Source organism: Myotis myotis, unplaced genomic scaffold, assembly GCF_014108235.1.
Source record: "Myotis myotis isolate mMyoMyo1 unplaced genomic scaffold, mMyoMyo1.p scaffold_m19_p_1, whole genome shotgun sequence".
NCBI lineage: Eukaryota > Metazoa > Chordata > Mammalia > Chiroptera > Vespertilionidae > Myotis > Myotis myotis.
The window spans coordinates 184,898,133-184,919,521 of NW_023416313.1; the positions used below are offsets into that span (position 1 = coordinate 184,898,133).

Below are 21,389 nucleotides of genomic sequence, written 5' to 3' on the forward strand. Positions count from 1 at the left end.
ATGTTCGGCATCTAGGGCGACAGTTTACCATCCCTGCCCTATCGATGTCCTTGCTTCTGGAAGGCAGAGGCCAAGTTCCAGCCATAAGCCAGTGCCGCAGTCCCTCCTCATGGTAACAGCAAGCGGCAGTGATCTCACTCTGTATCTATGAAATGAGGAATAACTAAACCTAAAATTGCTTTCCGTTGTAAAATTCTAGGATTCCAAATCGTATGTTGATGAGATCATCTTGAACTCTCAGCTCCTCTGTGGTAAGTACAAGCTATATTCAATATGCAATCTTTTCCTCGGCCTCCGATGAGAGGAAAATAAAGAAATGGGCAGCTTCTTGCACTAGGTTCTGGAAACTCCACCACAAAAGATGCAACTGCCCGCAAGTGGCTGCAGTTTATTCCAAGAGTTGTTCTTAGATAAACAATCCATGCTTGTGCAATTATTTCTTGGCAAAAACAACCTAAGGTTGTACATACTGCACTGGTTTATAATTTAGGAGGATGCATTTCATTTTATGACTCAACAGCCACCACTGAAAAATAAATCATTGAAAAGGTAGTCAAACGGCATGTAATGGTCACATGCACAAGGAAGAAGGGAAAAAATACTCCGCAAGCCAGGCTGCTTGGAAGCTTTGATGATAAATCTTTTTATGGTTTAGGAAATGCTACTTATCCCTGAGCAAATGGACAGCAAGGCTTCAAATATTAATATAATCAAATATTCCCAAAGCTACAACTGAGCCCTAACCTCTCTAAGTCCCTCCAACCCTTATTTCCAGCTCTTTGAAAGACATATCTTGGAATTATTTATATTCTTATGTTTCAAAACTATTCCTGTGCCCAGTCCTGCCTGTACTCTTCTTAAATGTTCAGAAAATGCAAAGCTCACAATTTTACCAAACAAGAGTTTTGGGTGCTCCTTCAAACTCTCCTGTGTATCTTCAAAACCACCAAACTACCCTTTTCCATTTCTTCATGACTAGAATATTATCATGGCCCCTACGGTCTCCTAACCAGGTGCTCTCTTTACTCCAATACGCCCACCGAAAGACGCCCAGACCACCCTCAGCAAGTCAGTTTTTCCTACATGTTAGTCTGCTGCAGCACCCAGGCTGGTATTGGGATCGCTCCAAAAACCTAACCTCATCAGCCTGGCCTTCAAATTATTTCCCCAACTCAAATCTGTCTGCTTACTCCTTCCTCTACACCTTCCCCACATTCACACTCATGAATGCCACGTCTACAAAGATAGGGTGCTCCCCAAAATGTAGACACACACTTCGAATAATTATAAAGGCCGTGTTTATTAAAATACATTTCACTTTCAAAACTGAGCTACTGGCTGTTAAAGTGTGTCTACATTTTGGGGGTACACCCTGTATATCTGACATCATGGCTGTACTGAGCTAGTATCTGACTATAATATATGGAGTAAAGTGAGGGGTGCAGAGTACGGGCTCAGTTAAGTGTCAGCTATTGTCTGTTTTTCTTTTCTACAACACAGCATGAGCTCCTCGAGGACAGAATCGTCGTGGCTGACTTCCCAGAAAAAAGAGAAGGAAGTCTCCGTAACATACTGCAGGAAGCCAAAACATGGCTGTTCCCAGGCGGGGGCCAGCTGAGCTTTTATCCTGATTACTATTCACGAATAAATATGTGATGCCTGGCTCACCTCTCCATCGACATTCTGCAAACCATACTGCTCACAGATGGAGACCAGCTTCTTTCGGTTCAGGTGACCATCACGGGTAATCCCCAAATCTTCACAAACCTCCTGCAGCTTCTCTTCTATCCAGTCTTGGGGAGGGGCAGACCCACTTTGGGAGGCATTCAAATCATCTGGGTTCCAAAATCTTAGCTGGCCTGAAATAAAAGCATACATTGTGTTATCTCCAAGGGGATTACAAAGGAAGAGACCTATCCTCAAAGAAAAAAAATGTGCTTTTTTTGAAAATAAAAAATGATAGAAAAGGCTATGAATGCTGATTCCATTTTAATTCTGAGGTTCAAATGCAATGGAACCACTGGTTCTCGGGCTGCCCCTAGGGCAGTGGTCGGCAAACTGCGGCTCGCGAGCCACATGTGGCTCTTTGGCCCCTTGAATGTGGCCACGAAGTTTGAATCACACTGTATGTGGGCGCTTACATGTGGTATTTTGTGGAAGAGCCACACTCAGGGGCCGCAGTTTGCCGACCACTGGCCTAGGGCAATCAGGCATTTTTTTGTTTTGTTCACTGGCAGTCATACCCGTGGAAGAAGTAGCTCTCATGCGGCCAGGCCTAGGGTCTAGTCCTGTGTCAGTACAACGGAAAACATGTATAGCCTCAGGCTTTGTGACAGCGGGAGAGAAGGCTGGGTGAGAGGCATTCCATGGAGCTTTATCCACCCTGCCTCGACTAGGGCTCCCTTATCATCTTCATTATCTCCACTCTCGTCTGGTCTAAGCACTAGAGAGTCTAGTCTGGCACTGCTTTTACTGAGAAGAAAGTAATTTCGTGATAATTATCATTAAAAAATCATGTCTCAAGATTAGTTTGTTCCAAAATCTTTACACCTATAAATATTTTGACTGGCAAAACAGTCCAACTCCAAAGAATAAAAGGTTGTGAGCTGCAAATTATTAATTATCTATATATTAAGGATAACTTCTATGTAAAGACTTAAGGATAAAACTACTTATTTAAATATAAAAATTTATTTTCTATTAAAAGTTCTCACTTCTAGTTACATTTTCGACTTACCCATTTATTAGAGAGAGTCTTTAAAGTCATTACTTAAACATGAGATAATCACTGGCACAATTTTGTGTGCCTGGAAGAACTTGGAGGGTTGAGAAGAGCATGTAGTGTTATTTATCGAAGAGATTAAGCCCATTACTGCTGTATGTTTCCAGGCTGGAGACCTAGAGAACACGCTGTAATTGCACTTAAGTACAGATAACCTACCTGGCAGGGTGGGCTGTGCAGCCAGCTGAGGTTCTGTCAGCTGGGTCACAGTGCCATCTGCTGGCCAGAAGTGTTTTGATTTTTTTTAAAAAATTGAATTTATTGGGGTGACATTGTGCTTAATAAAACCATACATGTTTCAAGTGATGTTTCTTAAATACATCTAAAACTTGTCAAGAGATAGGTCACTATTTAATTCAGGACTGTTCACAGATTAATTTTGAAGTTATCGATATAAGAGAGTAATTAACCGTAGTGAAATTCTACATCTTAGTTCTCCTATCTTGCATGATGTTAAAAGTTAGTATTTTAGAACTATAAGCTGTCAATTGGGAATGAATTTTCGTTGCTGCTGTTCTTAAGGTTACTTCTCAGCTGGCCTCCAGCATGCAAGGCTGTTAGAAGAAGGCCAGGAGATGCAGGAAGGGGGCTGTGGAGAATGCCTGTGAGCGGCAGCCCGTCCTTCCCTGACACACACTCAGCTCCTACCTTCTGCTTCGTACTCCTCGCTGGGTTGCGTCTTCCAGTGCTAGAGAAGGCAAGAGAAGAAGATCAGTGCCCATGAAAGCAACATCTGCATGAGTCACATGACCCAGGACCCCCTAGTGCAGTGATGGCGAACCTTTTGAGCTCGGCGTGTCAGCATTTTGAAAAACCCTAACTTAACTCTGGTACCGTGTCACATATAGAAATCTTTTGATATTTGTAACCATAGTAAAACAAAGACTTATATTTTTGATATTTATTTTATATATTTAAATGCCATTTAACAAAGAAAACTCAACCAAAAAAATGAGTTCGCGTGTCACCTCTGACACGCGTGTCATAGGTTCGCCATCACTGCCCTAGGGCTTTCTCCTCAACCAGCCTCCTAAGAAACACCACACAGCCTTCTGCAGCGTTTCACCAAGGAACTGCCTTTCATGATTGCGAAGTCGCTTATTCCACAGCACAATCTGCCACAACCAGTAAAACCACGCCAGAGAAATATTCAGATCCCACCCACCAATGAGGGTTTGAATGCACGCATGGATGAATGTGTTCCTCAACAGATGTGTACTGGGTGCCAGGGACTTTGCTCCATCTTTGGAATACAACTATGAAGAGGATGAACATATTTCTTGCCTCGAGAAATTTACATGCTAATGCAGACATGCAGGCAAAACATAACAAAAACCAAAAAAATCAAACCAGGAAGTACAATACGATAGTATATTAAGTGCTATGATGGGCAAGTTCAAGATGCTATGAGGGTACATGGGATCCTTCAGACTTGGGAGATCTGGGGAGACTTCCTAAAGAATCAATTATCTAAACCAGGGGTCCTCAAACTTTTTAAACAGGGGGCCAGTTCACTGTCCCTCAGACCGTTGGAGGGCCGGACTATAGTTTAAAAAAAAACTAGTCGGCTGCTAAGCAACAGGCAGCGGCGCCAAAACACCCGGCGGGCCGGATAATGTTTTTGGCGGGCCACATGTGGCCCGCGGGCCGTAGTTTGAGGACCCCTGTAAACTGAGACCTGAAGGATGAGCAGGAGACAGCCAAGTAAAAAGTAAGAAGCAGTTACTGTTTGCTGAAGCATGGAGGCAGGAATGAGCCTCGGGTGTTTGTGGCACAGTAAGAGGGTACAGATGCAACCCAAAAAAGGTAGGCTAGAAAGGTCCAATATACATTGCCAGTAACTTACACTAAAAGCAGTGACATTGATCTGCCCTGGGCCATTTTATCCCCTTAGCATATGCTGTTACTACTACTGGGCCTTTTCCACGTCACAGCATAGAGTTGTGGCTTGTGTTGGTGCACAACTGCACTTGGCCAAGGACACAAGTCAGAACCCCAATCCAGGCGTTGCTCCACTGGCCAACACGGCACAGGTCTGCTCCAACCAGGGCAACGAGTAGGTCCGCAATGGCCTTGGCCTCGCCAGTGAGCTGCCTAATCACTGCCTTTGGGAGGTTCTACAACCATCGAAGGAAAACTCACTGAGGAAAAAAAAGGTGCAATCCGCCCCCCGCCTCCCCCTTCAAAACCTGGCTGCTGTCTCAGCAAAGAGCCAACTTTAGGAATGAAGCTGCTTTTGACATGTTACCAAGCCCCCTCTCTGTGCTGGCTGATTTCTTAGAATCCTGAAATAAACTCAACCGGAAAAAGAGCCTCGTTACTCCTGTCTCCAGAGCTTGGATTGCTCATGGCAGGCAGTGTGCGACCTACGATTCTTAGATTACAGGTTGACTTTCAGTAGCTGTTCAAGTTGATATGAGTAAGCACACCGACTTTGTTCCTCTTGACACTCAGCCCTCTCCTCTTAGCTGAAGGACAGCCATCCAGGGCGTCACAGTTCCATGCTTTACTTAGAAACATACTGAAGATAACACCAATTCAGAGAGTTCCCCACATTTTCCCCAAATTCTGAACTGAAACCACACACTGACAATGCTGAGATGGATTATTCCTGGCATACAGAAAAGACATCCAAAGGCAGTAACTCAAAATATGTAAGTCACGACAACTCATTCAGGTTACAACTGGAACTCACTGATACACATGGTATCAGTGGAAACTGAATTAGGGTGCAATGTGATTTCTGCTTGTTTGTTTGATTACAATTTTATCAGCCCACATTTCCACATGAAGACATATCCAGCCTGGCGGATGTCCATCGTGGTGGGTGTGGGGAGGGAGCAGTGGAGTAAATAGTTCTCCATAGATTTTCTGGTATTATTTTTTTGGCAGAACTCAACTGTTTGTATATTAAAAGTTTTAAATCAATAAAGTCCTATTAATAAAAGCACCCTGCCTGTCTGTCCTTCCCTATTTATTTCCTCATCCAACAGAGCAAATTATTTATTTACTAGAGGCCCGTTGCATGAAATTTGTACATGGGCAGGGTCCCGAGGCCTGGCCAGCGATTAGGGCCGATTTGGGCCTTCTGGCTGCTGGCCGGGGCCTTCCTTCTGGCTGCCAGCTGGGCGTTCTTTCATTCTGCGCCACCCCCTGGTGGTCAGCACACATCATAGCAAGCAATCGGTCTCCGGGTTGAACTTCCACGGGGACAATTTGCATATTAGGCTTCTACATATATATTTATTTTTTCAGAGCAAATGATTTAAATTCTCATACTACTTGGGCACTCCTAATGGGAAAACTCATTCAGCATTGTAAGTTGGACACACCCAAAAATAAAATCCATTAATTCCACCTACAGCAAGTAAAAATGTGTTTCTATGGTCTAAGAATCATTTGGTTAAAATAAAACCTAACAACTCACAAGCAGGGGATGGTTTTAAACAGCACAAACTGACAGGAGAAATGGCAAATGAATATCACTACGTATGAGTAATAAAAGGAGCTCCACTGGGATATAGCTGGAAAAATGCAAACACACCTTCAAAAAACCCTTGGTAACAATTCCTAAAGCAACAAGGTGTGTATCTTGCTACATAAAAGTTTATTGTTTACATTTGCTCACTTCTCAATGCATTTTAAAACAGTGAGCAATTAGTTCAGAGAAGCAAGAGGCCACACTATTCTGTCTCCAACATCTCCCGAGGCTATGGGACTGGCTGCCTGTATCTGATGCAATCCCCAGGGTGGTTCTTCCCTGCACCTTCTTTTTCTGACTCTCACCCTTAACTAATAAGAGATCGAGTTGTGAGGGTTACTGCATGGATGTAGGAGCTGGACTGCCAGGCTCTGAATCCTCGTTTACCTACCGGGTTGGGTTTGGACAAGTCTCTTATCCTTTCACCTCAGTTTCCCGTCTATAAAATGGGAATAAAGTAGGACATATTTCACAGAGCTGGGTAAAATGCTTAGAATTGTTCCCGGTACATAATAAGCACTATATAAAGTCTTATTTTTATTGGACATGTGTTTATGTAATACATATCGAATGTATGTTTGCAATTTTTTTCATTACATTTAAACTTAAAGCACTAATTTGGGTGGCCCTGGGGAGGTATCATTATTCGTATCAATTTGTAAGAAAAATGCCAAGTCTCCAGTAAATATGCACAGAATACAAACAGACAATTTGCATAAGAGGCAACACAATTAAACAAATGCCAAAAGCAGCATTCTTAAGATAGCCTAATCCAGTGGCATCAGGTACAGCGCAACCTCCTAAACCCCAGGGAAAGGTTCATTTCCACAGCAATCAAAGAAGTAGAAATGAAACCCAAGGAATCATTTTGTTCCCACTGAATTAGAAAAGTAAGATGGGACTCCTATTACCATCAAGACCATAATTTAAAATAGGCCTGTTTATATGTTACTGGTAGCAGTGTAAATGGATATTACCCTTTTAGTAAAGCAAATGACTTAATGTATCAAAATCCATAAAAATATTCATACTCTTTGACTCAATAATTTCATATGGTAATAAAACCAAAAGAAGAATAAAAACATAGCCATAAATATATACATTTAGCATTTTTTTTGTAAGAGCACAATATTGAAAACAATTTAAATATTCAACATTGGGGCATAAAAGTATAATGATCTATCATAACATTCATTAAAAGAATAATCATAAAACCATGGAGGAGCATGGAAAAATGTCTAATGAAATGTTACATGAAAGACCATAACAAAAATGCTATCTACACTATGATTACCGCTGGCAAAAATATTTATACAATTAGACAAAGACTGGAAGGAAACAGAGACAATGAAGTGGATACATTTGCTTGACGGACTACAAGAAACAATCTTATTTCCTTTACCGTTATAAATGTTGTTTATGCAACATAAATGGGTACAACTTCACTATTCCTTCCAATTCTCACTGAATTTCCTGTGACATGGGGTGGGAGAAAAGGAACGTCTGCTCCCTGTGGTATTTACAATGCAGTACCTGTAGTGTCCTCTAGCGCTGTGGCCCATGACGGAGAGAGACGCGTGGTGGGAGGCCAGGTGCTGGTCAGGAGGGTAAACCCTGCTGGAACCAGTGCTGCCTCAGCCTACAGAGGCCTACCGTGGGGGCTGTGACCATGGCCATCCAAAAGAGGCATTCTTAAGCTAGCCTAACCCAATGGCCTAGGAACAGCAAAACTTCTAAACCCCAGGCAGCACCAACAGCTTAAATGGCTTCACACAAACCCTTAGGGCCAGGGGTGGCAGTGTAAGGGATAACTTGTTTTAAAATCTCTAGGGGTGCCCTAGGGGTTTGGCTCAGTGGACAGAGCGTCTGTGGACTGAAGGGTCCCAGGTTCGATTCTGGTCAAGGGCATGTACCTTGGTTGCGGGCACATCCCCAGTAGGAGGTGTGCCGGAGGCAACTGATCGATGTTTCTAACTCTCTATCCCTCTCCCTTCCTCTCTGTAAAAAATCAAGAAAATATATTAAAAACAATAAATAAAATCTTTAGGGGTAACAACTTTCCAAGCATCCCTCCCCGGCCCTGTGTGAGAAACATAGGTCCAGCGAGGAGCAGCCCTGCTAGGGAGAAGCAAGCTTATGCTAAGGGCTACATTTTCGTTCCAAGACCACCTCACCTGGAGAGTTTGCCGTCCCGATAAAGAGGGAGGTAAGCCATGGCGGCTGATCGTTTATTAAATTGCAATGGGGGGCTGCAGGGAGGAGGGGAGATTCAATTCATTCACAGCTCATTTATTTTCATTCTCACTGCCTGGGGCCAGCAGTTCCAATTAAAAAGTGGGGGAGGGGGGGAGGCAGGTTAAAAGGTTGGGGGATTAGATCATTGGGCTATTGGAACAGCACCAATAAGAGGAGGCATCATTCCGGAACAAGGTCGTTTAATTGCTGATGGTTTACCCAGGCTGTGCAAGCCTGGCAGGTGGCCTGAGACACAGACCAGCCGGGGGCACTGGGAGGAAGATAATCACAAAAATCTCAGGAAAAATGGGGAGAATGGGGAGAGACAATTGCTGGGATGCGTTTCCAGTACTAATTCACACACAAAAGGATTTCAGATTTCTTCCCTTAAAATTTCATGTAGCCCCTCGCTAGAGAAAGAACAGATATTAATTAATACATTAAAAATAATAACTCTGAGGGATTCACTCCCAACTCCAGAGGCAAAACGGTGGCATGCGTGAGCACTAGGGGTTGCTGAGAGACCGTCCCCCTGGCTTGCCGTTCTGTGTGACCCCTCAGTACCTCACTTCTTCTGCAAAGGGGGAGCACACAGCTAATGGGGACACGGCACTAGGAAATGTGAGCTCTTGTTGTTATTGCAGCCAGAACAATGATGTGGTGAAGGGTTTGGCCTCCACAGCCAGACTCCCCGAGTTCAATTTCAGTTCAGTTCTACGAGGGGCTGGCTGAGCAACCGTGGGCAGGCTACCTAACGCCCAACGCGCCTGTTTCCTCGTGGCTAAGTGAACAGCAATGCCTACCTATGAGGTGTGCCAATACTTGGAGAGCACCTAAAACAGTGCCTGGTACAAATGAGTGTAAGTGTCTGTTAAGTAAATAAATATTGTAACGACCATTCCTACTACATACCTGGGTGTTCAAACTAGGCCAGTGATGGCGAACCTTTGGAGCTCGGCGTGTCAGCATTTTGAAAAACCCTAACTTAACTCTGGTGCCGTGTCACATATAGAAATTTTTTGATATTTGCAACCATAGTAAAACAAAGACTGACATTTTTGATATTTATTTTATATATTTAAATGCCATTTAACAAAGAAAAATCAACCCAAAAAATGAGTTCGCGTGTCACCTCTGACACGCGTGTCATAGGTTTGCCATCACTGGGCTAGGCCAAAGGCAGAGGACAGAAACAGCAGACAGACCCATGTCAGCTTTAAGAAGCAGCATAGAAGAGACCTGTAGACATGACAGCTTTGAAAGTTTCGATGAAGCAATCAACTTTTGATTCAGCTTAGGAGCGGGGTCTCCCAGGGCCCGCCCCATGTGGGACAATGTCCCCTGGGTGGCCACAGCGGGCAGGGGCTGCTGGCGCTTCCACATTATACCATGCCAGCGGCTGGCCCAGAGCCCCACTGAGAGCGGACAGAGGGGAGAGGGTCAGAGGTTGCCTGGCCCCAAAGGCAGCCCACCCGCCCCAGGCAGACAAAGGGAGCCCCGCACGGCCTCGTGGGCTGTGCACCTCCTGTCACGCTGGCCATTGTGGCCACTCCCTACAGCTGGATGAGGCCGCCCGCACACATGGGCCGTGCAGGCAGCACTGCTTTCAGGAATGCTTTCTTCGGAGGGACACCTGCTTGGCCGGACTGCGGAGCAGATGGCCTGAGCCTCTTGGATCCCGGGCTTCCAGCACCGAGGCCAGGCCAGCATCTGCAGCCTGTGAGCCTGGCACGGCCCTGCCCACAATAGCCCAGTCACAGCCCCCACCAACCATCTGCTCCAGGGCAGACCTTGTGCCCCGCAGAATGTCTGGCTAATTAAAGCGATTATGGGGGCACACACGGGCTATTCTTTCCCAGCAGAGGTTGCTGAGCTGATCTCCACAGCTTTGAGCAGGGTTTTTTTTGTTGTTTTGTTTTGGAAAGGAGAAAGCCCAGCAAGCCCAGGAAAAGGTGGAAGGAAATTTACTAGAATAACAAAGCTTCCCAAACAAACTGAGCCGCAGGGCCTATTTTACAAGAGTAGCTGAGCAAAGGGAGTCTCTGGGAAAATAAAACACACACAAAAATTGGTTTAGGAGGGTGCTTATGATTAAAACGGTAGGACTTTTAAAAACATGGCATCTATGGCATTTATGCCCTAACTATTTATAAATTCACACTGTGGCCAGGTACTGGAAACTTAGTGAGCCAGCAGGACTGGCTACTGCTTCTGCAGCCACACACTTCCTGGGACTTTGGTTCGCTCCCGCTGTCTCACCTGTGAAGGCAAAGTGGTCAGTGGAGACCCTGACAGCCCAGTTCCTCATCTCTGCTCAGAACCAGGGACAAGTAGCTCAGTGGCAGGGCTGTCACTTCTAGAATGCAAATCAGTGCCTTTATCTTTTAAAGCAAGGAAACGTTACAAGTCAGTGCTGAGGAGAATGGGAATCAATGTACTATTTTTAAATGCACACATATTTAGATGCCAACGAGCCTTCGGTGCTGCCAGTGTGGAGAAATGTTCAATGTAAAAGAGTTTTATTCTTAACGACTCTCCTACCAAAGCTGGAAAGTGGTTTTGATTCATGGGATTTTAAAGTCCTTAAAGGAAAGGGATTTTTTTTTTTCTTTAAATACATCTGCTCATGGAATCTTGCCCATCAGAGTTGTTCTTGACTGACAGTGTGAATACTGCTTTGCCATTTGGAAAACCCTTAATGGTGTGTAATTGGAAAATGTTACTATTATCATTAAAGTCACCTTGTTGATGTTTGATTGGTTGCCTGTGTTAGTCAGAAAGTAACTATGAGAAACCGTTGACCTGGAAGGCAGACGAGGTGGGGGCTGACTCCAGAGGAATTCCCTGTAGGGTCAAGTCAGGAAGACTTTCCAGAACAGCAAAGCTTGAAAGCCTCAACGCCCTGTTAGCATTGTAGGGGCTTCTTTACATCACTTTTTAGTGATCTACAATTGCCTCTTGGATGAGTGTCTCATTTCTGGGAATAGCCAGATGATCTAATCAGACTTAAATATAAAGGGAAACCACTGAAATTCCATGAATAAAAAATGTATCCTGGTGATGTCACACCGTTTGATGGAAATAAATGACAATAGTATTGAAACTGCTTACAGAATGTCTAAGTAAAAGGCTAGACCCAAAATGGTAGGGAATGTTAAGGCCCGGCTGGTGGAGCTCAGTGGATTAAGCATCACCCCATGGACCAAGAGGTCCCAGCTTCGAGTCCTGGTCAGGGCACATATCCTGGTTGTGGGCTTGATCCCCAATAGGGGATGTGCAGGAGGCAGTCGGTGGATGTATCTCTCTCATTGGTGTGTTTCTCTCTCCCTCACCCTTTCTATCTAAAAATCAATAAAAACACATGTTTAAAAACACTGAAAGAGAACGTAAAAAAAATGTTATGGAAGTAATGGGAAAACAGTTGCATTTCAACTACAAAATCTATTAGCAGAACTTCTCTCAGGTATTAAGATGTTTGTTCCAGAATTAAATATTTACCCTATACAATGTAAATGAATAATTCATAAAGTTTAACTGCAAAGGTATGCATATATGAAAACGAACATAAGGGGACTATAAGTCAGTTTCACATGTCTTAAGTTTGATTTTATGTAGAGTAGTAAAATCAGCTTTAAAAAAAAAAAAGTTTTTAAACCACCATTGTCTCCCATCCTCCTAACCCCACAGTCACAACACAAAGACTTAATTTGCTTGTCCGTTCTTGGGCAAATGAAGCAATTGGCTTTAACTTTTCTCCCAGGTCCTCACTTAAGCTGCGGGGTTTTGGCTTACACTAGTATTGTCTACAGTTGAAAAAATAATTGTCTAAAGCCTCTTGCTCTTGATAAGAATCTTACTAGACCTGATTTATTCCTGTGGAGGAAAACAGTTAACAAGGTGTCCCCTGTTTTCAACCAGGGCAGAAAGCAAAGTGGCCCTGCCCCAATTGTATTAATTGAACAACCTTTCCTACCAGGGCTGAGTGATACAGAACAGAATTGAGGATTAGTTTTGTTTTGTCTGCCCCCTTACCACCTACCCTTAGAAGAGGCATGAACATAAAACTCAAGGTCAGTTCAGTAGCCACTGCATATATGCATATAAAAGGGGGGCGTGGGGGGACATATTCTTTAGACCCTAAAAACTCACTCCTGTTTCCTAATGAAGTGAAGCAAGAATGATGACAACCAAAACCTTCTCACTAATCACACCTTACGTTGGCATCAAGAATGTGCCCTTTGTTCCTGTGGAATAATTCAGAATAGAATGTCCCATTGAATTGCCTCGAGTGAAAATGACCCCATGAAAAGAGAAAAAATCACCACTTTCCTTTCAATACCACCCAGAACGAGAGGTCAGACTCCCAAGGGATCCACCTGCCAGATAAATGCACTAAACTGGAAGGTGGAAGCCAGTTTCAGCCTGAGGTGGAGCCTACCTGTCCCATGTGAATTGGTACATTTTGCCCCAGGGCTTCCAAATGAAGTTCTGTAACACACGTTTCAGTGCTGGAAATTTAGCAGATAACAGTGGTCTTTCTCTACCCAATGGCTTTTAAGGCCTTGTAAGCTACACTCGGTAGGGGAGGCATGCTTAGTAGCTAGGTTACATACTTCCTGTTTCAGCAGGAAAGAATCAAATTGCCTAAATAAAGCTGGGGGAGGGGCAGGGTAGGATGAAGACGATAAAATGTTTACAGTTTGTTAGACAAATGTGAACTGAGAAAAAAGTGGCATATAATCAACACCACCTCCTACCAAGATTTACTCTCGTATATTCTATTCAGAGGCAGGGCCACGTGGTGAGCATCTGTCACTCCAGACTAACCACGCGGGTGCTCACCCACGGCTCTGGGTTCTCATCCACGGCTCCGGGTGCTCACCCACGGCTCCGGATCACAACGGGGCACCACAAACAGCCACGGGAGGAGTTCCAAGTCGCTGTAACTGAGGGAGCCTGGAGCTTCACATGGGACTCACATGAAAATAAATGTATATAAAAATAAAATCCATCTTAGCACCACTCTCACTTGCCTGCGTGACCATGTTTTCTTGGGTGGGAGGGGAAGGGTGGAGTGACAGGTAGACGCAGAGAAGCCTGACTACTGAGAATTACCTCGAGTGTCTGTTACAGGCATGGTGGGAGAAGGACTTCTGAGGAAAGATGCAGAAAAAGATTCTGAACCCCTAACCAGGAGCCTCGGAACAAACTGTCAATCTTTAGCAACTCCCCTATTGCGGAATAACCCTAGAGAGAAGGGGGGGTATTGTTTTATCCCTTCAGCTGACTGTTTGCTCACATATCCCCCCAGGATGAGTTCCTAGAAGGAAGCGAGCCGACACGAGGACAGCTTTTATAGGTGCCTGTGACACCGTTCCTTTCCACTGTCCACCCCTACCCAGTCCTCAGATAAATAAAATAATTACTTGATTCACCCTAGAGCTAAAATTAGTCTCTTGGGTAGCTATAGCCAGAACCAACACCCCCGCCCCGCATTTAACTCTGACAGCAGGTACGGATCCTTTAGTCTTCATCAAAAAGCTCCACAGTCGCTCTAGGCATGTCTGAGGGCAGGAGAAACTGCAGCCCAAAGGCAGCCCCGAGTCCCACTGGCCCCTGAGCCAGAATCCGGAGTCAAAGGAAATGCACGATCAAAACGAGAAGCACGTCTCCAGCTCTCCGCCTGACTGCTTCTCAGGAAATAGTCCCGTTGGGGAGACCCAGCACGCCCCTCCCTCGGTGTTGCCCGGTGGCACTGAGAGGAAGTGTGAGCCGCTGATAAAAAGCACAACCGAGGAATAAATTCCTAACACCCAAGGGCAGGAGAGCAAAGGGACTCACGCAACCAGAAGGGAGAAAAGAAGTCAACAGTACAATAAAGAACTCCTGACAGATTCTGAGCTCTTTATAAATTAAGAATAAATAAATCCCACAGGTCACTGAGAATTGGTGCCCCTCCAGCGTCCCCATCGGGGCTACCCTAGATAGGAACGATGACCCAGCACTCCGAGGAGACCCGAGCAGCTTCTGCAGAAGGGACGAGGGTATTTCTCACACAGGCCCATGCTGCCCGGAGGGTGGACTTCTGTTGGCCAAGCTGAGGCTACTCGGACAATGGGCCAGGAACCAGGACTGCTATCCGGGCCCAGAAGTATGCATAAGACGGACACACTGGCGACACTGCCAGCAGGATGCAGGTATCCGTGGCTGTGACCTACGACCACGGGTACAGCACGAAGCTGGGGCTGGCCTGTCTCACTGCCAACAGGAACATCCAAAATGTCACATGGGACGCTCTCATTTTTTAAAGCGATTAATTGATTTGAAAACTGACAGGTTCCATTCAGCTCCCCAAACACTTCATTTTTAAGCAAGAAAGCAGCTCGATGAGCTTCGGATTGAGTCCACATTCCCGAATTTAAAAAGACAGGGTGAGAGGCGGTAACTGGAACTCCTGGAGGCTTTCTGGGGAGGATATAACAGACCATCAAAGTCCAGGCAGGAGAAGTCCTCGGGAAGCAGACAATGAGAGAAATGACCCCTCCAGGCCTCTGTTAGCTATTCGGTTGCCTGCCGGAGTCCAACCCCAGCAGGTCCAGGGGTCCCAAAGGTGTGGATGGAGTCGGCGAAGAAGGAAGGACACGGAGACAGTGTTCAGTTGATCAGCAGCCTAGCCAGGATCTCCAGCCAGGATCTCCAGCCAAGTTCTGGTCTGGATCTCCAGAGAGGTTCTGCTTAGGATCTCCAGCCAGGTTCTGTATCCATGTTGTCTTGCTAGGTTCTCCAGCCAGGTTCTCCAGGTTCTCCAGCCAGGTTCTGTAGCCATGTTCCCTCGCTAGGTTCTCCAGCCAGGTTCAGTTGCCAGGTTCTAGTCAGGTTCTCTTGCCAATTTCTGTAGTCAGGTTCAGTCCAGGATCTTTTGCCATGTTCTCTCGCTAGGTTCTGTCTCTAGGTTCTGAGGCCAGTTTCTGTCCAGGAACTTTTGCCATGTTCTCTCCAGCGAAGTTCTTCTGTCTCTAGAGAACGTTCTGTGTAGGTTCTGTGCCTAGGTTCCGTCTCTCTTAGTTCTGTGTTCTAAGTTCTGTCTCTTGCTGTCTTACTACATCTGTATTTATACCAGTTGATTCAATCCTATCAATCTCTATTACAAAGGTTAGGGCGTTTCTTATCTCCATTCCAGGGAGTAAAGATTATGTAGCTTAAGCATGATTGCTCGTAGTTAAAGTGATTAATTACCCACCTGGCACTAGTTAAGAGGTTTTATTCCCTCCCTAACTTCAGGGGAAAATCCCTACCTGGGGAAACAACCTTTCTCAGAGACCTTGGTTAAAACACATAGTGCCAAGAAGGTGAGCAAACATATTAAGAACAGTATGTCATATATGCCAGGTCCCTTGAAACAGCAAGCATGGACCGGCTCCCGGCAGTTGCCGGTGGGTAGTTGGACACCAAAGCTTCTATATTTAGCATCAAAAGGTCATACCTGCCCTGGCCAGCATTCTCAGTGGTTAGAGCCTCGGCCCGAGCGCCAAAGGGTCTCAGGTTCCATTTCCAGCCAAGGTCCCGTATCTCGGTTTCAGGTTTGATCTGGCCCCCGGTAGTGATGTGTGCAGGAGGCAACCGATCAATGTCTGTCTATCAGTCTGCCTCTCTCTCTCTCTCCCTCTCTTCCCCCTCCCTTCCAATCTTTTGCCCAGACTCAGGCCTCAACTCTTATCTTTATTTAGACATGAAACCAGACTCTCACTTTTTAAACAATAAATCTCACTGGAAGTCAGTAGATAAGATAAAACAAGGCTGTAAGAAATATACTGCCAGCAACAAAATCAGCTCTGCCTGAGAACTTTTTGGGTATCCCCAGGTGGTAACCAGAAACTATCTTATTAAAAACTAAGTAATCAGCCCGGCTGGTGTGGCTCAGTGGTTGAGCATCGACCAGGAATCAAGAGGTTGCTTGTTCAACTCCCAGGCAGGCAGGGCACATGCTTTAGTTGCGGGCTCGATCCCCAGTAGGCAGCCAATCAATGACTTCCTCTCTCATCAATGTTTCTCTCTTTCTCTCTCTCTCTAAAAATCAATAAAAATATTTTTTAAAAAAACTAAGCAATCATTTCATTTCTTAACAGCAAATACTAATGCCCCCGGTACTCAAAATAGCTGGAAATGGAGATGCCAGTCTTAAAAGTGTTCTCCAAATAACAAAAGCTTACCTCCTAAAGTGCTGAGACATGTTTTAACCATGTTTCCACAGAGAGGTGTCTCAGGCACATGCTACAGGACTCGGGGTCACTAAACAGACTTTGTGTAATAAAATGATGCCCTTTCTGACAGCAAGATAAATATTACCAACACTGTAAAAACTGAAGCATGCAAATTACTGGCCTCCCTGGAACTGTATATGCAACATGCTGGTGCATGTGAATGAATGTGTTTCATTGGGGGGAAAGGCCCTATCTACATTCTCAATGGGACCCAGGAAAGGGTCTGAAACCCACTGAACCAAGACAGGAAGTAGCCGCTGCCTCAGACCGACCGGCCCCCAGGGCTGTGATGTTCCAGGCGGCGTTTTCCTTCTGGCTTCTCACGGCCTTCTCTGTTTTCATCTGTCACTTCTCACCCACACGACGCTGACACCATGTTTGTGGTTTCTCGCCCTCTTCTCTAGCTACCTTTCTTCCGTTCTGGCTCACATTTCTGACACTGCTCCTTCACTTGTGGGGTGGGATCGGGTATTGTTTGTTTTTTTAAAAATGGTGCAAGCTTCTGATTGGCAGACTAGTCACGTGTCATCTAAACTGCAGTACTTGTGGCCGGTTTCATTTCTGCTCAGGACGTGGGCTCTTTCGTACCTTTGGGCTTGCGAGTATTCCGGAAAGTTGGGGGTGCTCTATGTCTGACTGCTGGGGAAACTAACGGAGCAACCTTCCTGTAAGTCGCAGTGGGCTGCACATGGACGTTAGACAGAAATGCACACGCGCGCACACACACACACACACAGTCAACCCACAATCTACAGACATTTGGTCTCTTTTCCAGTTTATATTAGTATCTGAAATACTGGCATCCCCAGGCTGAGCTGGGATATGCAAGAAGTGTTTAGAGCATGCTCAGCATGACACATTCAATCATGTCCTATAAATGGCATGCCAGTCAATGGGCTGGAAAGAAAGAATCAAGAAAATGTTGTAACTGCTTCTCCTTTATTGGTACAAGATGGCAACGTGTAAAATGAAAAGGCAGGCGATGAGGGAGGCAGGTGCGTCTGACTGCTGGAGAGCCAGACGAGCCTGGTGCCGCGGAACTGGGAGGAAGAACCATGGCAACAGCTGAGAGCTGTGACAAGGACCAAGTTTTAAAACTGCTTCCCCCACCACCAGATAAGATGCCAGCTCTCGCAGTGCCTAAACACACCGCCTTCATGTCCTACCTGCCACGGGCGCTGTTTTATTGTTTGGGGATGGGGCTGGTTAGCTTTTCACAACTGAAAATGACAGGGTCACGGAGGAGAGATCTGTTTCTAAGAACAGCTAGAAGCAGCAGACACCAGATCATCTGGAAATAACTGAATCAAAAAATGTATAAACATAAAGCATGCATAGAAACATCAGCTCTCCCAAAGCTGAAACGGATGAAAACATTCAAACGATAGAAAAGTTAGCCATATGTGTCCAAAAGGCAAGTAAGGAGATTAGCAAGCAGTTGGTTAACTGAGAAAAGCCATGAACTCCCTCAGGCTTCCTGTCTGCATCACAGCCATGCGGTGTCATGGACAGACACACCTGCAGTCCAGATGGATGTGTCTGTCCGATCCCTTACCTCATGGTGGTCTCCGGCCGGAACGTGTGAAGGCCTTGCTTCTTCTTCTTCTTCTTCTTCTTCGAGGGGCTCAATCACTGTCACCTCTGCGAACTCCTCCACGGATTCTTGAAACTCCGGTAAGGACCTTCGTCCATAACGCTTCCCACCTCTAACATATTTGGGCTGAGCTTCTAGTGAGCAGTCTGGGCAAGGAGACAAGAGTTGAGGCCACATTACAGGACAATCTCAGCCCTGAGCTGACACTCACAGCCGTCAGACACAGCCTCTTATACCAGCCCCAAAATAAACCACCAGCATTTGCCAGCTGTGGTGGCCGAGGGTGTGTGTGAGCCACCAGGTCAAATGCTGAGCACGGCTTCTAATTCTGAAGGATTTATCGCACCCGAGTACCTCTCTGCATATGATGGGAGAGATGCAATGCCGGCAGGGACGGATTGAGTTAAAAGTACAGAATGGGAAGATCAGGACAAAGCAAGGGGTCATGTTTGTTCTGTTTATTAAGCTGGTGTTTTGCAGGAAAGGGAGAGGGGGCGATCATACTAACAAAGAGACACACTGGAGGAAGTCTTAGAAAGTCATGATAAAACAAACACCGCATCAGCACTGTAAAGTTAGTATTCACACCTACTAGTGACTAGTTACTAGTTATTAGTTACTAGCCTGAAACGCACCCTCTCGGACCTCAGTGGCTCCTTTGTTAACCATCCTCCTTTCTGATCTATCAGACAAGCAGGATGAGAGAACAAAGAAACTGACACAGCGGATCCAAATCAATTAATGACAGCTCATCGCCTATACCCGTGGTCGGCAAACCGGCTCGTGAGCCACATGCGGCTCTTTGGCCCCTTGAATGTGGCTCTTCCTAAGCCTTAGGAGTACCCTAATTAAGCTAATAACAATGTACCTACCTATATAGTTTAATTTTAAAAAATTTGGCTCTCAAAAGAAATTTCAATCGTACTGTTGATATTTGGCTCTGTTGACTAATGAGTTTGCCGACCACTGGCCTATACGAAACCTGGCATCCAGAGCTCATTTTAAAATTAAACGCTGTGGAATTAAATAGCAAATGTGAAACTGCATTAAGAAAAGTGGTGTATTATGTTTTTTCCTTCTTCAAGAGTTTCAGTGTGTACAAAATAAAAAGACTTGTGCATAGGAGAGAGTCATCTCTTGACCTTAAAGGACTTCAGCATTTTGACATAATGTGTCACAGGTTCAACATTCACCACCACCATCACCACCATCACCACCACCATCATCACCATCACCATCACCATCATCACCATCACCATCACCACCACCACCACCACCACCATCACCACTACAAACTATCCTGTTTTCCCTTTAACAGCTTTAAAGCAATAAAATAAATACTTCACTCTATGCACATGCCATCTTAGATATAGGTTGTTTTCTGTTGTTGTTGCACAGAATTAGGAGAAGAAAATACTTCATTAACACACAAAAGACTGGCAATACTTTGATTCTTATCACCTACACAGATAGAATGTCTCTCTGGAGAACAAAATCTGTTCTGTTTGAACATAACAGCCCTAACAAGATATGTCTGAACTCATGCATGTAGATTTGTAGATAAGGTATGGACACACACCAACAAAATGCGGGTGGCTGATGAGATAAGAATGAAAAGTGAAAAACTTTTCCTTTATCATCACTGAAACCCTTTGGGGTTCGCCATTACTTGGTAGCTTCCCTGGAAGGATGCGTGACCTGGTTTGACTATCTCGGCCCCCATCCCCCGTTGCCCTTCCTCTGTATAAACTCAGATTGCACAGATGCAGTCAGAAGCATCCTGAAAATGCTCAGCAGAGCTCAGAGTGAAGTACTTATGCTTGCTCTATAATTTCTAGCGATATTTATACCCAGCTCTTTAAAAGTCCCAGCCAAATCATTGTATTGGGTGGAGCGATCCTCTTACAGTTGTACTGAGGCATACAACATTTATATTGAAACCCGCATGCACATATGAAGGTACCTTTTATCAGGAGAGAGTGTGTCAGCCTGTGAGTATTCAGGATCGGCCCAGACACCCGAGCTACTTGTTGGCAGCTGACACCCACAGATGCTAGTCAGATAAGAGGCAATGCAGAACCATCCTTAATTTATGACATATTCTTAAATTTTACTGGCAGACAACAAGATACACCATTAGGGATGATGGGGGCTTGGAAAAGATGAAAAGGAAGACGTATAACATCAGAAACGGGACGCAGGATTTTCCCAGGGGGCCAACAGCCATGGTCTGTGGCCAGAAGTGGCCCAGGAGCTCCGAATGCCCTTTTTCCCAAGGAGAAGCAGCGGAGGGTCACAGCAACCATGTTAGAAAACCCACTGTAATCTAACCCAAGCCCACCTGTGCAGGAAACAACTCCTTAGCCCAGCCGTGGGCAAACTGCGGCCCGTTTGAAATGAATAAAACTAAAAAAAAAAAAGACCGTACCCTTTTATGTAATGATGTTTACTTTGAATTTATATTAGTTCACACAAACACTCCATCCATGCTTTTGTTCCGGCCCTCCGGTCCAGTTTAAGAACCCATTGTGGCCCTCGAGTCAAAATGTTTGCCCACCCCTGCCTTAGCTGTTTACCACTCAAGACCCCATGCTGCACAGCGAGCAGGGGTAGATTTGAAACAGCTTTTTTCTAAGCAGTGGAAGGTAACAGATTGTGAACCATTAGGAATCCTGTGGGTTTTGAGTCAATCTATTCACTTACTTATTTTTGTATTGCCAGAAACTTTAAAAAAATTATTTATTTTACTATAACTAATTTTGAGCAAACTTTAAATTAACATTTTTCACAGAATGTACATATACCACAAAGTCAATTTTCAGAGAAACTTCATTAAACAGTATCATCTTTTTGGAATAGGGATATTAGCACACACAAAGGATAATTGGGGTATTAAGGTTTCCTCATACATGAATTTCCCAACTTACCCATTGTTATAATAATGTTATGGTCATAAGGAAACCCCTGTAATGTGGGGAAATAATTACTGTGTGAAATGATTAATGTGAGAAATGTTTGCTGTGTGAAGACCCCAAT

General features: G+C 45.0%; 1 protein-coding gene across 10 annotated transcripts in view; it reads right to left on the minus strand.

Moving 5' to 3' along the window:
* Positions 1-21,389, minus strand: part of NIN (ninein) — a 104,442-nt gene that overhangs the window by 49,028 nt on the left and 34,025 nt on the right. For 6 of the 10 annotated variants that reach the window (XM_036306528.1, XM_036306551.1, XM_036306543.1 and 3 more), the window contains 4 exons: positions 20,317-20,406; positions 18,315-18,499; positions 3,431-3,470; positions 1,669-1,859 (listed from right to left, as the gene is read on the minus strand). In XM_036306528.1, the coding sequence (XP_036162421.1) occupies positions 1,669-1,859; positions 3,431-3,470; positions 18,315-18,499; positions 20,317-20,406 (506 nt within the window). The remainder of the gene's footprint in view (positions 1-1,668; positions 1,860-3,430; positions 3,471-18,314; positions 18,500-20,316; positions 20,407-21,389) is intronic. The other 4 variants (XM_036306536.1, XM_036306599.1, XM_036306570.1 and 1 more) reach the window with 1 other exon arrangement.